The sequence below is a fragment of the Habropoda laboriosa genome, unplaced genomic scaffold, assembly GCF_001263275.1.
Source record: "Habropoda laboriosa isolate 0110345459 unplaced genomic scaffold, ASM126327v1 scaffold5, whole genome shotgun sequence".
Lineage (NCBI taxonomy): Eukaryota > Metazoa > Arthropoda > Insecta > Hymenoptera > Apidae > Habropoda > Habropoda laboriosa.
The window spans coordinates 1813952-1830076 of NW_017100161.1; the positions used below are offsets into that span (position 1 = coordinate 1813952).

The 16125-nt window shown below is 32.4% G+C and overlaps 3 protein-coding genes across 3 annotated transcripts in view; 1 reads left to right on the forward strand and 2 right to left on the reverse strand.

Annotated features, from left to right (window-relative positions):
* The window catches only part of LOC108577458 (cytoplasmic polyadenylation element-binding protein 1), a 7535-nt gene extending 4161 nt beyond the window's left edge, over positions 1-3374 (reverse strand). Inside the window, exons 1-4 of the mRNA XM_017940615.1 lie at positions 3354-3374; positions 2100-2279; positions 1169-1460; positions 267-406 (exon numbers count right to left, since the gene is read on the reverse strand). Coding sequence (XP_017796104.1) covers positions 267-406; positions 1169-1460; positions 2100-2279; positions 3354-3374 — 633 coding nt within the window. The remainder of the gene's footprint in view (positions 1-266; positions 407-1168; positions 1461-2099; positions 2280-3353) is intronic.
* A 920-nt stretch (positions 3375-4294) lies between these two features.
* On the reverse strand, positions 4295-7142 carry LOC108578368 (cell division cycle protein 16 homolog). The gene is made up of 11 exons (XM_017941690.1): positions 7032-7142; positions 6792-6944; positions 6553-6711; positions 6301-6460; positions 5977-6229; positions 5824-5903; positions 5660-5749; positions 5268-5577; positions 4937-5099; positions 4662-4854; positions 4295-4581 (listed from the first exon to the last, which is right to left on the reverse strand). Exons 1-11 carry the CDS (start codon positions 7140-7142, stop codon positions 4295-4297), a joined length of 1959 nt encoding a protein of 652 aa, XP_017797179.1.
* Positions 7143-7917: 775 nt separating this feature from the next.
* LOC108578360 (protogenin-like) lies at positions 7918-13615 on the forward strand. Its single transcript, XM_017941680.1, has 20 exons — positions 7918-7984; positions 8586-8848; positions 8953-9085; positions 9175-9331; positions 9403-9477; positions 9577-9803; positions 9886-10031; positions 10104-10263; positions 10363-10647; positions 10742-10909; positions 10999-11190; positions 11276-11460; positions 11541-11688; positions 11799-11897; positions 11981-12134; positions 12218-12351; positions 12420-12782; positions 12858-13135; positions 13216-13323; positions 13406-13615. The coding sequence occupies exons 1-20, from the start codon at positions 7918-7920 to the stop codon at positions 13613-13615; spliced, it is 3552 nt and encodes a 1183-aa protein (XP_017797169.1).
* The last annotated feature ends 2510 nt before the right edge of the window (positions 13616-16125 follow it).

Here is a 16125-nt window from a genome sequence, read left to right on the forward strand (position 1 = left end):
TATTTTAAAAACGTATAATAGGAAAGCTTGAAAGTTTCTGATTTATTGTAGCAGACATTCTTCTTTACAATGATCACAAATAACGAGCATTGTTATATTTAAAAGGACCGTTACAAATTACAGCAAGGATAAATTAAGGGGAACCTAGCTCTGGTAAGCACGACGTGAATAACGAAGTTGCCTGACCTAAATGAGACTGAAACGTTCCACGCAAGGCGGTCGGGGGAAAGCTTATGCATAATATATAAAATAAAAGGAAACATCACCTGATAATGCTGAGAGGATCCCTGATTGCGACCCTGATACTGATAATTACGGCAACTAGGAGACGCTGCTGTTGACTGGCTGCCTATCAGCGATCCTCGGGGCAAACCCAGTCCGAATAAATCCGAAATTGACATGTCTCCTGGTGTGACGGGGGAAAAGAAAATTCGTTCGATATTTTAAATAAAATCAGAGAAATATGCGACGCGACGCCGCGAGGACTATCGACTAACAAACGACGAGCGCGCACGCTCGTTAGTTTTCAAACGACCAAGCAGGCGATTAGAACAAATTTGCCCCGTCGTCATTCATCGGGTGTCGTTAAAAAAAAAAGAAGAAGAAGAACAATACAATTCGTAATGTACATCTTTGTATCATAGACATGTATAGTTATAATTTACGAAAATGACATGCATGCGAAGACGACAGAAAAATGCATGCAATTATATATAGATATATCTAGATGATACAGTTAAAAAAATAAAAATAACGTTTTACTAAACTTTTCTTGCTTAGTGCTTTAACCCTTTTGCTACTAATTGCAAGAACAGTCATAGTCATCCATCATAAAATTATCTCTGGACGCTATGTAACAAGAGGACAGAGGCCACAGCAATAGGATCATTGACATCGATTTTGCCAGACAAATCTAAAATCAAATTGTCTTACATCACTACGATAAATAAAGTAACATATTAAAAACCCTCAATTATATTCATACTACCTGGGACCCTTTCTTTCTTTTTTTTTTTAACCAGAAATCCGCCATAGCAAAAGGGTTAACGGGCAATCTACGAATCTAACAAAAAAAAAGAAAAGAAAAAGAACAAAACAGAAAAAAAAACAAGACAAAGAAGACATCACATGACCATAAAGGATTGATACAAGAGAAACGAACTTTTACCATCGATGTTACTCTTGTTGGGTTGCACGCAAGGAGGAGCGTCATGCGAGTACCCTTGGAAGCTGGCCGGCGGCGGCAGGTCTAACAGTAAGTTGCTGATAGACTGCAACTGATGCAAATGCTCCCGTTCACGGTCGCGATCGCGTTGCTGCTGCAACTTGTCGCGATGCAACTGCTCCCGATCGCGTTGTTGCAGTTGCATGTGGTCCTGGTCGCGTGACGCTTGCAGCTGCAAGCCGTGCGACGCCTCATTGTTTCGACTGTCCGTTACTGTCACTCCGTCGATGTCTATCTGCAAAAGAAGAAAAAAAAACGAGAATCGTTAAGAAAAGCGTAAATCGAAAGCTCGAAATATGGTTGTTTCTTATTACACGATCACCGCTTCCGTACGTTCGGTGTCACGATAACAACGTATGTATTATGTTACAGGAGAAAGATAACCGAGGAACAATCTTACCATTTTTTGCGTAGTAGCATCGATTCTAATTATTTCGTCGAGAGTATTTCGACTTTTGGGTATGAAAAATACGATAAATCGATAAAAGATCACGATTAATTTTTACGATGGCAATTAACTGTATAGCGTGCACGTAAATAGACGCCGCAGGAAGTAACGACGCTACACGGAATGTTTGACTCGGTCTAAATGTAAATTGTTGTATGTTTGAATGTTAAAGGAAAAATTGTAAAAATTTGTGATTCTATTTTTCTGTTGATCCGTGAATCCTTTAATCGCACGTAATTGGGCAAACGAATATTTGAACGAATCGTTCCGTTTGTTACGCCAACTGATTTTCTTTGCGCAATTTCCGGTAAACGCGATGAAATTTCAGAAGTTGCACCTTACGTCGGAAGACACGCTGCACGGACAATTTAAATGATTCCGAATGCTAAATTGTTTCGTCCACGGTTGAAAATTGTGAAATTTAACGCGCATATCACCTACCATTAAATTCCTCGAAGTCATCACTACGAACGATACCAGCGGACTATGCTTCGAGCTTTCAGTACAGAATAACGAAAACAGGAGCCTGAAGGACGCCACTCCCAGTTCGCGTTCGTGGAATTCGGAAAAAAAATTTTGCAGGGCCGGGGAAGATATTGAGGCATTCTAAAGGCGTTCAACAAGAATTCCAAACTTCGTAGAATTCAACGCTGTCAAGTTCAAAGTCGCACGAAATGTAAGGACGCTTACAATCAACGCAAATAATTACCATTCCATGGCTACATCGTTTCAAATTGTAACATTTTTCCAGAGCCCTTAGAGTTTTGCAACCCTTTGGCTCATCGAATTACTTCGAGGCTTGCACCGATATCGATTGTTCTTACGAAAGTCGTCGGATGTATGACTGGAGATTCTATATACATGTATATGTTAGCAGAAATAGGTGAAACCTAGATTTCATGAAATTTCCAGTTAGAGATACATATATCCCGTCCGAATTACACGATTGAATTACAATATTTTAAGAACTATATGTTAAAAGGAGAATATGATATTATCGTATAAATTTCTAGTAAATCTTGTACGACATTACCGGTACTTTTGTATAAAAACTGTCCACTTAATATATTACGTTTTTAATTCACTAATGCATCGACTAGAGTAACGTACATTTTACTTTCATCGGGTCTGTACTATGTTTCTAAGTTGTATCGTATATATCCATAGAATTTGAAGGTATTAGATAATATTTGCGACGAATTCGATCGCAACAAGTTCTTCTTTATCTTCACTTAAGACCTAACCAACAACTAATGAAGGGTTAAGGGCGATTTCAGGGGTGCAACATACTTATATAGATAAAGGGCAAGTCTATCAGCGTATGAAACGCAACGTGTTTTGCACGTGGACGCGTTGCGGCTCAACGTACGATTCGCGTGTTTGTTTACAAGTGAGGACGCAGGACATTCCTTCGTATTCGGTTTCACACTCTAAATTCGACGTTATAATTATCACTGTGTACCGACATGATTTACATGGCAAATTCCCCTTTCGGGACGACATCATGCCGCTAACGAAATTCTAAAGTAGGTTACGAATCGACCGCACGAGAAGTCAAAAAACGAGGTCCATAGAAAAATGATGCGTAATCAAGGCATTTACATAGAAATAGATAAAGCAGAAATTATTATTGAAGGATAGGAAAAAGTATTGAATTTCTATGAAAGAATAACGACTTACCGATTGCATTAACGTAGGCATGTCGATCTTCAATTGAATCTGACCGAGCTTTTCAATTGTTCCGATCGTGGTTCTCCACTGAATCCAACGTGGTAACTTCGTAACGTGGTTCCGATGTATTATAAATTTGATATTACGCAAATGTCTTCAACAGAGCTTTTTTCGATCTTAACGAATGCAAAGAATTAAATACGCGAATTTAATAAATTAGTGAATCAACAATTATCGTGTTATATTAAAAGTTTGGAATAATTTGATCCCACCGGGTTTTTAATCATTCACCGGGGGATAAGATTTTAATTATTTCAACTCCCAGAATCGCCCATTTATAATTAGTTCGTTGGTTCTTTGAAAGTAAAATTTATTTCTCCTTGTGTTCCGATTTAATGTCGATACAGCAACGATGGAGACGGAACGCCCATTCTTCTCCACATTGCTCCACTCTGCGAACTGAATTGAAGATCTGTCCCTCCCTCTCCCTCTTTCACTACCGAGTTCCATCTTCGGTGAACGCCGGCGCGGTTCGCGAACGCGCCCTTGTAGAATTTCGTATATCGAACAAAACATAATTTGCAAGATTTTATGAACTTTATACATTATATAACGATCTAAAAAAATATGTAATTCTCATTTTATTTTACTCTTTCCAATAATATCAATTAGACTGTAAATATAATAATGCATTGTTTTTAAAGAAACTTAAATATTTATGATACAGTACAAACTATTGTTACATATATTTCTTTTTAAAATAATACAATAGATTGTGAATGCAAACATTAATTATTGTCATATACATAACTACATGTAACATCAGTGTAGAAAATTAATAAAATACGCGATGAAGGAAAATTATTTAAATAAATGAAATGTTTGAAGCAAGATAATTGCTTTATTACATAGATAAAGATCCATTTATTGTATACAAAAATTTGCGCATTTTATTTTATATGTGTAGTCGACGAATCCAACATTTCAACTTCAGCACTAATATCACTAGAATAATTTACTACCACATCTCGTGGATTGCGTTCCACTTTATCAGAACTATTGTCTTCAACTTTACTAGAATCTTCTCCCCATCCAGAAAATAAATTTACTCTTAATTTATCAATATCTTGGCTTCCCGAGCCAGCTATATTGTTTGCATTCTCTAATGTTTCTGTGCTGTCTGTCTCTTGATGTCTAACTTCAGGAAACTTATATTTTGGAATATCGATAGGTGCATCTAATAAGAAATGTTTACAATTAGATGTAATATGATTATTTGAAAGAACATAGTAAAAATATCATTTTTTTTTGTTGTACCAGGATATGGGGGTGATTCTTCTATAAGTTGTTCCATAACATAAGTCAACATAGTTGTCGTAAAGGTGTCGTCTCTTCTAAGACCAAGTGCTCTGTGAAAAGCATCAACAGCTTCCTGTGTATTTCCCATCAATGCATGAATGAAACCCACTGCCGAATACGTTGAAGGATTTAACGGATTTAATACCAATGCCTGTAATTATCGTAAACAATGTTATGCAGTACATATAATTTTCGACAGAAATATGCTTTTACTTAAATTTATGGCTTTTAACCTGTTGATGATATTCTAAAGCCTCTTCATATTTTTTCATTTTCCTACAGGTATGACCCAAGTTATTCAGAAGTGCCTCCCATTTACTAGATAGAGTAACATCTTTTAGGCCATCTTGAATTCTTTTCATAGCTTCTTTAAACTGCCGTTCAGCAGTTTTGTAACTGTATTCCATGAAACGACAACTCTTGGTAAATTAGGCAGATTTCCAAAAACCGTGGAAGGGTGGAAGAACGCTAATCAGGTTGTAGAGTGAATTTTCAACCTCTCTTTTGTATGTTGGAATATCTCAATCTCAGGGATAATATTAAAGTAAAAGTCAACATACTTACTCTAAATTATAAAACGATACAACTCCCATTTCGTGTATAACAAATGGGTCGTTTGGAGCTATTGCTTGAGCCTGTTGGAAAAACTTGTCAGCCAATTTATGATTATTTGTTAAGCCACATTCAAGTCCAATATACAAAAGTGGCAGGTGACAACCTTTCATTAACTGAGTAGCTTTAAAATAAGCAGCTGTTGCCTGATCGTGTTCATTTTCTACTGCAAAGGAATGACCATAAGCTAACCAAGCAGGACCAAATAATCTGTCTAATGCTGTAGCTTTTGCTAAATATCTTCGTGCTGGATCGCTTTTTCCTATTATAAAAATAATATAATTTTTATCATATGATAATGGAAAAATGATTCAATACAATTATTTCATTAAAATTATAATTACCTATACTATAATAATAACATCCAACTGCAAACCAAGCTAAGGCCATGTCAGGATATAAGTCAACTAGCTTATGTGCCAAATAAAATAAAGCTGAAAAATTATTTGATCATATATAAAATTGCTATATACATATTTCATTTTTTATTAAAATATAATATATTTACCATTAGTCTTTTTTAGTTCCACTAAACAGGCAATATGTACTGGTAAACACGAATTATGATATGGATCTTTTTTTAATATTCTAAAGTGTAAAATGTTAAAAATTATACAGTTGTACATATATGTGTAAAAATGTATATAAATTCAGAAATTACCTTTCTGTGAGTGAGAAGCATTTGTGATAATCACAATTGTAATATAGTCTCTCTGCTTCTGCAACTTCCATATCCAAGTTACCTAGTAGCCTATCTGTGACAAGAACTCCCATCACACTACAGGTTGCAAGTGCTTGTTTTTTATTTGGTTCCTGATATTTCTTTAGTTTACTTTCATATAATAACCGTAAAAGTTCTGCTTCACCTTCTGTACATTGTTCACTAAATGGAAGAGACTCCAAAAGTTCTCTTTCTATTAAAATTACATGGATCATAAAATTACTTGTATCTGCTTACACATTCTGTTTATATACATTTTCATACCTTCAGCAGCTGAAAGCATTTGATTCTGAACTAATGCTTCAAATGCCTGATATGAATACACATCACAATGCAAAGCTTGTTTATAACAATCAGTTGCTACTACTCTGTGATCCATAGCTTCATATACCCGTCCTTTCACATACAATATTGAACTTTGTACCTATTATAGGATAGAAACTAGTTAATACAGCTTTATGAAATCATAAATATTACACTTAAGAAAACTATGCACAGTTATTTATACTTAATCACATTTTTTGGAGCATCTTCCAATATATCTGTACGATCTCCAAAACCTGATTGGGTTACATTTGTACATATTTCTGATTCATTAATGACCTGAAGTGCTTCACTATATTCTTTTGCTTCTAAAAGACTTCTTACTGTTAAATAGTGGCACATTACATTTGTCTATAAAGTAATATTAGTATAATTCAGAAAGATATGTATAACAATTTTGCAATGTTAATAAAAGTTATGCTGAATTTTACCTTCTCCAATCCACGACTTCTAATAAGGTGGGCAGCTCTGTGATATTGTTTCATTAGATACATACAATGAGCTAGGGTACATACATCTTTAGGATCATCATTACTTAATGAAACAACTTTATCTGCCCAAAATAAAGCAGCACTGTATAGATGCTGTAAATAAACCAGTAGTTAGTTTTTTCTAACAATTTCAAATAATTTAATATTTTTTGTAATGTGTGATGAATTGCTAAACTTTACCAAATCAATGTACGATTTAATTAATTTCCGACAATTATCTAAGTCAATATTTTTATTGTCTAACAAATTATGCATTTTCTCACAATCCACATTAATACTTTGACGCGCCATGTTTAATTTGAATTTTAAGGGTTAGGTATTTCCTTCCTAAAAGATCAACGCTTGTATTCCAAGATACGTTTTATTAATACTTCTAGGATACTTCTCTCATATAAAACTATTTATAATTAACTTATTAAATAAAGATCAAATTTCATTGCAGGTTAAATCATTGCATAAAATTCTTCTCTTGTGGTTAAAATAAATCATATTTTTAAAGTACACGATATAGTAACAATATTATTCGAAGAGGTACATAATTACAACACGTGCGTTGTCATTCAACAATGATTTGTACATAATTTTGTTAATGATGTTATTGGTCAAAACATAGGGACAATACACCTGGCGCTGTACAACAAAACATCGTTTTGCTTCAAAAATTTTCCGCATGCGGCATTGCGGTTCGCAATCAGGAATTTCGAATCTTCTTCCTTACTGCAAAAATTACGAACAGGGGTAGTAGAGGTAGAAGATGGCAAGAAACGAATGAATCGCGTGCTAATGCAAACGAAGCTAATCGAGTATCATTCGCGACGACCGTGTAACTCTCGGTATTGTCGACGTCCTCGAAATTTCGGTGACGATATATTATTTCGTTTGACGATGATGTGAGAAAACTTAATAAGACTTAAAGGGGGGTAAGAGTTCGGCGAACGGAACGGCCAAAAACTCTTGCAGGCGATGTCAAACATGCGGCGACGAATTTCGCAGAAAAGTTTACCGAACCGACGGCGTATTTTGGCCAAGATTTGTCAGTGAAACCAGTGCCAATGAGTGTGAATATATGGCGGCGCGAGTACTTTTACTGAGCATCTTGTTTACAGAAGTGCTAAAGCCCGCTTGTACCGCAGGTGCGTCTCTCTCCTCTCCTCCTATCTAATCTGTTTATATTCGCCAAACTGATACACGCTGGACCACGCGCTAACGTCTTTTCTTTTGTATTCTTATCGATGCTTACAATCTTGATACTTTCTTTTTTCTAAACCTACACTGTCAAGTGAAAATAAGAATTCCAAGTTGGATGTTTGAATATAGAGCATTCCAAGAAAAACAATTGTGCGTTTTAAATATTTTGTTTATATTACTATGACATGCGTAAAAATATATAATTCTTGGGTGAATGCATTAAAACATTCAAATATTTAAGTGATAAAAACACAATTGAATTATGACAAAGAAGATTCATTGAAATGATTGCAACTTTAGTTTGGTATAATTTTCCATGACCAATGTTTGCACAGTTTTAGTAATTATACATAATTACAATCCTGAATATGAGATTCTTTAATAATACCTGTATTTTATAAAACAAATCTTTTAATTTCTTATTAAAGATGTTATTTATATAATTACACTTGCATAGAAATAAACATTCATATAGAAATTTATGAAAAATTCATAAATGACAGTACACAATAATCTTTACATACCATTTTGTTTTTCATACCTTAGGTATCAAAGAAATTGGAACAGGTTTACATAACAAAAACGTATCAAAATCAGAAAGTTTCAACACTAGTCCAACCAAAGGTTCTGGCATAACATTGGAAATTCAACCTAGTGGTCATGTGATATTAGGAAAAAAAGGAATTACACTTAGTTGCATAGCTGGATCAAATCAAAATATATCTTGGTTATACAATGGAGTACCAGCACCACCATGTGGTATTGCACGTTGTACTCTTCTCAAAAATGGTTCTCTTCATTTACATAAGGTAGATTTGTAGAAATACTAGTATTACATAAGTATTGTACATGGTATTACATAAGTAATATTAGTTTATTATTTTGAAGTTAAATTAATTTGTCATTATTACAGATGGTGCAGAAATTTAAAGACAAAAACACTACTACAATTAACTTTAGAGATTATTACAAGGATGAATACCGTTGTGTAACACGTACTAATTTAGGACTTCTAAGATCATCTCCTACATTTATTCATATTGCAGGTAAGTTTCTTATTTAATATTTTGTCATTGAATTATTTGTTTTGAATTTAATATTAGAATTCACACATAATTACACTTATCTGTTGTAGAACTTGCCCATATATTTAAGGAGTCACCAGAAAATATAACTGCACAAGAGGGTGAAATAGCAAGGTTGTCTTGCTTAATAGATAGTGTTCCTTTTCCTCCTAATATCACATGGCAGCATAATGGAAAAGCATTGTTGCCCAATCAGAGTAATTTAAAGTAAGAGAGTTTTGAATAATATTTAGCAATTAAATAATTTGTTTTATTAATGAATAATATTTAATTTGCAGTAGTAAGTATATTATGGTACCACCAGGTGTTCTGTACATAAAAGCAACGAAATTATCAGATGCTGGTTCATATAGGTTTGTATATCAATAAATACAATGATTTGTGTCCATTAGAAAATAATTCGTAAATTCAAGTTATGAAAGTAAAATACATTGTATTATTTAATTTCACAGATGCATAGTAAATAATGAATTCCTAAGGAAAACCAAAAAAAGTAAAGAAGCAAAATTGACTGTTATTTCACGACCGGAGGGTAATGGATCACATATACCACCATTGTTATTTCCACAAGCATCATACAATCATTGGTTGCTAAATGGATTGAATCTTAGTTTAGCATGTGCTGCATCTGGGTATCCACCACCACTTATGATGTGGTCATTTATTCCTCGCTATACTGGTAATTTACATACATATGATTTTAATATTACTTATTTTGTACAATAATTTAACTGTGATATACTGTGTTGATTAATTTTTAGATAATCATATTGTTGCACAACCTCGCATTTTGCTTAATTCTAGTATTGGTATTAGTATATTGTCACTAGTAAATGTGAGTGCATTTGATGCAGGAGTTTATATATGTTCTACAAAAAATTTGATTACAAGTAATTCGGAGATTCAGGTTAGTTAATAACGGATATTACTGAGTATAGAAAATCGTCAATAATTTTAATCATGAAAAAAATTATTTTAGAATCTAACAGTGAATATATTAATTCCACCGTCATTTGTGAAGACACCTACAAATCAAGTATGTCCAAATGGAAGAACTGCAAGATTTGAATGTCAAGCACGAGGATTACCTGTGCCTAAAATATATTGGTTGAAAGATTCATTGAATATTACGATTAATGGTACAGTTACTTACATATTACAGTACCTATTTATGTTCCTTTCGCGTTGATTTGCTTATTTTATACATGTATAAATTTTGTGTATAAACATTTTTGCAGGACGTAGGACTATATATATAAAAGAATCTAATAAAATGGAACTGGCAATATCGGCAACAGTTCCGTCTGATTCTGGTATTTATCAATGTGTGGCTGTAAATTCAGCTGGAGAAACTTGGGCTGCAGGTCGGCTTCAAGTAAACACGTCTCGTAATAGTCCTGCTGCACCTACCTCTTTAAAATGTCATGCTCTGTCACCCGTTAAAATTTTTATTTCCTGGGAACCACCAAAGTCTCTACCACATAGCAGTATTAAAGCTTATACCGTCCATTATAGTCCCGTAGGTAAGTTCCTTAAGCAATTCAAAATTAATAAAAGTACCAATTGTAACTAGTCAAATATTGTATAATATTCTTTCTTTAAAATGTATTCATAAAGAAGGAGGCAAAGAAGAAGTTTCTCCACCTGAACCGGGTAATTCTACGTCAGTAGAAGTGACGAAGCTTCTTGAACCATATACTAATTATTCCTTCTACATACGAGTGTGGAACAATTATGGTCCTAGCGATCAATCAGCCACCATTTTGTGTTCTACTGCCCCAAGTGGTGTGTTATTTATTAATGTTTTTTTTTTTTTTTGTTAGTATAAACATAAAAACATGAAAAAAATATCATTTCATTATTTTTTTATTTAGTTCCTAAAGGTGCACCAAAAGTAAACGTGAATATACTTAGTAGTACAAAGTTAAATGTATCATGGGAACCATTATCTAAAAAGGAGTCTCGTGGTGTTGTGGTACAATACAAATTACAATGCAGACTGCATGAACATCCATCTTCTCGGGTTCTTCATTTACCCGCAAACTTGGAATCTTACGTATTTTCTGGTACGCGTGTAATTTTCTCACTTTAATATGCTTAACCAAATTTAATTTTATATTACTTGAAAATAATCTGATAATATTCCTGAAGATTTAATACCTGGAGCACAATACGATCTTCGAGTACTAGCAAAAACAAAACAAGGTTGGCCTAATATGAGCGAATTGCAATTAGAATGGACTACCATAACTATGCCATCTACTGAGTCCATTCAGTTTGTTATTAAAAATGTCGTGGATATACAAATATTAATAGTAAATGCTTCAATTGTAAAGGTTAGTACAAAAACGTTAAAACTATATATTATGCATTGTGTTAGATCTATGTAACAATATATTAAATTTTATTACATTAGGTGAACTGGAAAATAAATGTTAAAGAAAATGATAAAATTGAATCAGAATTTGATCTTTGGCAAATTTATTGTGCAAATCAAAGTGGACATAAATTAGCAACTATTTTTTTACCACAAAATGTTACCGAATATGTATTTACTAATCTTGGTAAGTATTCAGTCCAAACAAATACAATATCTTTTTGTGTCCTGCTTTCACGAAATTATAGATGTACTATTGTATATTTAAAAAAATGACCGAGATATTTTTTTATTTAGATGTAAATGTTTCTTATACAATAGGCTTATGTATGATAAGCTCTGGTGAAACAACAGGTTGTTTAACAAAACAGATAGAGACTATTCAACCTGATACAAGTAAGTACATAATAAATATAAACTTTATTACAATACAAATATGTTCATTTTTGGTATAATCAATGTTTTTGTTTATTCATCAGACAATGTACCAATGGCCCTGGAAGCAATTCCTGTTTCACCTACTGCTATAAATGTGACGTGGTCATTAAATGGCGTGCATGAAGTGAACTCTTTCGAATTATGTTATCATGCAATTCATGTCACAAATTTAGATGGTCCTAAATGTTTTATATTGTATGTGATAAAACTTTTTTTTAGTGTAAATCTAATTGAAGCTCCTTTTAACATTCAGTATTTCTCATACGTATTTTTTACAGAAACGATACCAAGGCAAATGTTGATAAACTCAAACCATTTACACTATATCAGTTTAAAGTAAGAGCCATTCAAAATAATACAAACCAAAGCACTTTTTACAGTGAATCTGTAGAATGTTATACGAATGAAGATAGTAAGTGTAGAAATACATCAATTTCATATAAGTTAAGGGGAATGTTATTACTTAACAACCAATTTCAGTTCCTGGCAAGGTAGAAGGAGTACAATGGTTTTTAGTAAATAATACAAAAGTACGAATTGCATGGAAGGAACCAAGTAATATAAATGGTATAATACAAAATTACTTTGTTGTTTATACCATGGATTTAATGGATTCAGCTACAACATGGAGAAATGTGACAGTGCCTGGTAACAAGACTTCGACAATTTTACCTGGTCTAACTCCAGGGAAACAATATTTTGTTATGGTACAAGGCACAACAAAAGCTGGTTATGGTAAACTATCGGATCCCATCATTTTTATTACTGGTGGGAGTTCGAAAGTACCACTTCCACCGGTTGAACGAAAACCACCTCAAGACACACAACCTGATCAAAGTCTTGGTAAGTAAGATTTCTTTATTTTTATTGCATAAAGAAATTTATTTATACAAATATCTTATATATATTTACTTTCAGGTGTAATTCTTGGTGTGAGCATAAGTATTGGTTTTATTACAATCTGTCTATGTAGTATGTACTGTCGAAAGAAATGTGAAAATGCTCGCCTTTTGAGAGAAAACGCGCAATCTACAAAAGGTCGTACATTGATACGAAATGGAAGTAGATGTTGCACAGAACAGTCTTCTACGTCAGTGAGTCAGCAAATGAATACTAGAGTGACTCCTAATGAAATTGAACTTGCTGTTCTTTGTCCAGCATCTCCCATTACAAGCAATCCACATTTGGACACAAAAGTACATAAACGCGTGTCCATAACGCACATAAACTTAACACGTATTTAAATCCACAATTTTATAAAAATACATTATTTCAGGGTGGGAAGTCTAATGGAATTCTTGAATCTTGCGTAAAAGAACCTTTATTACCGTCATGGGAATTAAACGGTGAACCTAAAGATATTCAAATAACAACAAATTCTCAGGTACGAATAATTTAAGTATTAATAATTTAATAATTTAAGTATTGCATAGGTTAAGTAATTTAATACATATTTTTAAATATAGTACAAAACAAAGGACAGTGTTGTTTTGAGTACACAAAAACAAGAGCAAGAGCCAGAACAAGATCTAGACGGCACGCAGCTCACGATGGTCAATTGTACCTTAGGCAGTAGCAGTAGCAGTTTAAATAATAATTCTGGATGTCCAGACGGAGATACGTCCCTACCAAAATCTATGTGTATATCTGTTCCGGCGCTTGGACCAAATGGATGAAAGCATTAGGCAATATAATTGCGTGCTCACATTTTCCTCCTATGCTCACATGCAAAAGGTAGGATGTAAAAATTTTCATGCAACTCGAGTTATTTGATTGCAAGATGTGTATACATACAGGTGTGCATACATGTGTATACATACATAAGTACAGATGAATTAAAAGAACAGAATTCTCAAGGAAGTAGAAGCAATGCAAGTTACTATATTTTACAAGTTTAACGTAACTTGTAAATGAAAATACAAATGCATACATGATTATGTAAATAATAGTGTTTTGGAAGTGCGTTGAATCTGAACACTTCAACTATCGTGTATATAATATTTCGAAGCAAGTTATTACTATCGACAACACAGTATTTCCGCGTTAGCTGTTCGGCAAGAAATCTAGTAATTTTTAGACTTCATTTTGTGTGAAATGATACTGTGGCACAGAGATCATGCAAATGATACTTAATAATATTCATTAGATAACTTGCTCATATATGTACTGACGTGACACTTGTGAGAAAGCAGAAGAATATGAAATTGAAAATTAAGCAAGTGCGATAATAAGAAAATTCTCGATGCTCTTAAAAATAGAGTGTCTATTAATTATAAATATGTTCATAAAATATCATGTTTCAAATAATAGTGAAAAAGTAAATAATGCATTCCTTCACACTAGGGAAGACAAAATTATTAAATATCCGCATTACGGGTATGGCCTAATCTATTTCACGATATGTATTGCTTTTAAAGAGAGCAATAGTACTGATCATTCCACAATCTTAAGTTTTCCATTAACTAAAGCTAAATTAACAAAGAAAGATTTTAGGTTTTAAGAAATTAAGAAAAAGAGTACTAATCAGATTTTATGTATTAAAAGTATAGTTTAGGTTTTTCTTTTATTATAAATACTATAACTATACATATAACACTGCAAATTTTGTCAAATATTTATTCTATTGAAGAATAAGACGTTGTCAAGCATTTTTGAAAAAAGTAATTGAAATGTCCATATTAATTTAACAGAATCTTTTTTATACTACATGTTTAATAATTGTATTATACACTATTGAAACATATGAAGAGAACAGGAAAAAATGACATTAAAAGTTTTAAAAAGTACTAAATTTTTCTAACAAATATGTGAAATATAAATAAAATATAGAAAATGTCAATTCATTTAATTTAATAATTGGAAATATTGAGTATAGACTATATATTTTTTCCTGTTCACATGATAAAGATAAATCTTATGTTGTACAAGACATTTAAAGTTAACTACATCATACAAAAGCAAAAAAATGAAAAATGTGAAACAAAACTACAAACATATTCCAGACTGGTGCATGTTACCATGACAGAAAAACCCAACACAGTACCTGATAGAATAAGCTATATCTTTTAGAGTGAGACGTAGATATGTCATGTTATTATTGTACCTCCATTAATTGTTATTTATTACATTTTACATTCAGTACTATTTTAAATGATCACATTACACTGAATTATGCAATAACATAGTCACTACAAGCACAGTATGAAATCATGTAAAAATAGAATTAATTCAATCTGCACATGCTAGAGATTTTACCATATATTTATTACATAGATTTTTACATCTTCATATGAAATAATTTGTTAAACTTATAATTTAAAATTATTTCCGAAAAATTATTCAGCCTTCTGTTGAAACAATGTTGCTATTAATATAGCTTTTTATAGCACATATTCCATAACTAAACATTCATAAGTATAGTTCATGATTTACTTATTTTTTATTAAAACAGATTATTAGTGAATTATCAAAAATTTCATATACAAAATGTGTACACGATCTGATAGCAGTTTTACAAAAATAAGTAACTTCATTTGAACACTATGTATGAAATTTGTTACATATTCTACGATCACCGTTATTAGAATCTCAATTTCATGCATATATGGTTGTAGCTATTTATTCCTGATACTTTTACAACAAACTTTGTTTGTTGCTAACATATTTCACAGATAGAATGCTTGTTTTGTGATTTTTATTTAAATAATTTGTTTTCCATTTGTTATCATATTTAACACAACCTGTTACATTTTATGTTACTGACATATAGTAGTATACTTTTATATTTGTTGAAGGTATTTGTTACTCTTCTAGAGTTAAATGAGAAACGAGAATTGATATATAGCAGTAGGCAACTAGCAACTCATCGCTCATGAATTCGTTTTCCTTTTACATTAAATTCTTAAAATATTTTTTGCACTGTATGTATATGTTAATTATTAAGCTTGTACAATTTTATAATATTAACGGAATTTTAAAAATTATAAGGAAAAAGGTATTATTTTTAAGGGACAAAAGGATGGTAGATCCTAGAAGCATTGAGACAGAAAAAAGGATATATTAATTAATGTGGCGAAAAAATATTTGAAAACAAATACTATGCTTTCATCATTTAAAAAAATGTCCCTTTTTTATTATATGCAAATCTTAACCATTGGCTTTAGAGTTTTTGTAAAGAAAATGAGTG

What these genes read in the sequence shown, in the direction of transcription:
- LOC108578368 (XM_017941690.1), bottom strand. Translation starts at nt 7,142, where the DNA reads ATGGCGCGTCAAAGTATTAATGTGGATTGTGAGAAAATGCATAATTTG. An exon ending in TTAAATCGTACATTGATTTG is followed by an intron (nt 6,945 to 7,031) that starts GTAAAGTTTAGC and finishes GTTTATTTACAG; the next exon opens with CATCTATACAGTGCTGCTTT. An exon ending in GTATCGTTTTATAATTTAGA is followed by an intron (nt 5,100 to 5,267) that starts GTAAGTATGTTG and finishes CATGGAATACAG; the next exon opens with TTACAAAACTGCTGAACGGC.
- LOC108578360 (XM_017941680.1), top strand. Translation starts at nt 7,918, where the DNA reads ATGGCGGCGCGAGTACTTTTACTGAGCATCTTGTTTACAGAAGTGCTA. An exon ending in ATTTATTCCTCGCTATACTG is followed by an intron (nt 9,804 to 9,885) that starts GTAATTTACATA and finishes ATTAATTTTTAG; the next exon opens with ATAATCATATTGTTGCACAA. An exon ending in ATTGAATATTACGATTAATG is followed by an intron (nt 10,264 to 10,362) that starts GTACAGTTACTT and finishes ACATTTTTGCAG; the next exon opens with GACGTAGGACTATATATATA.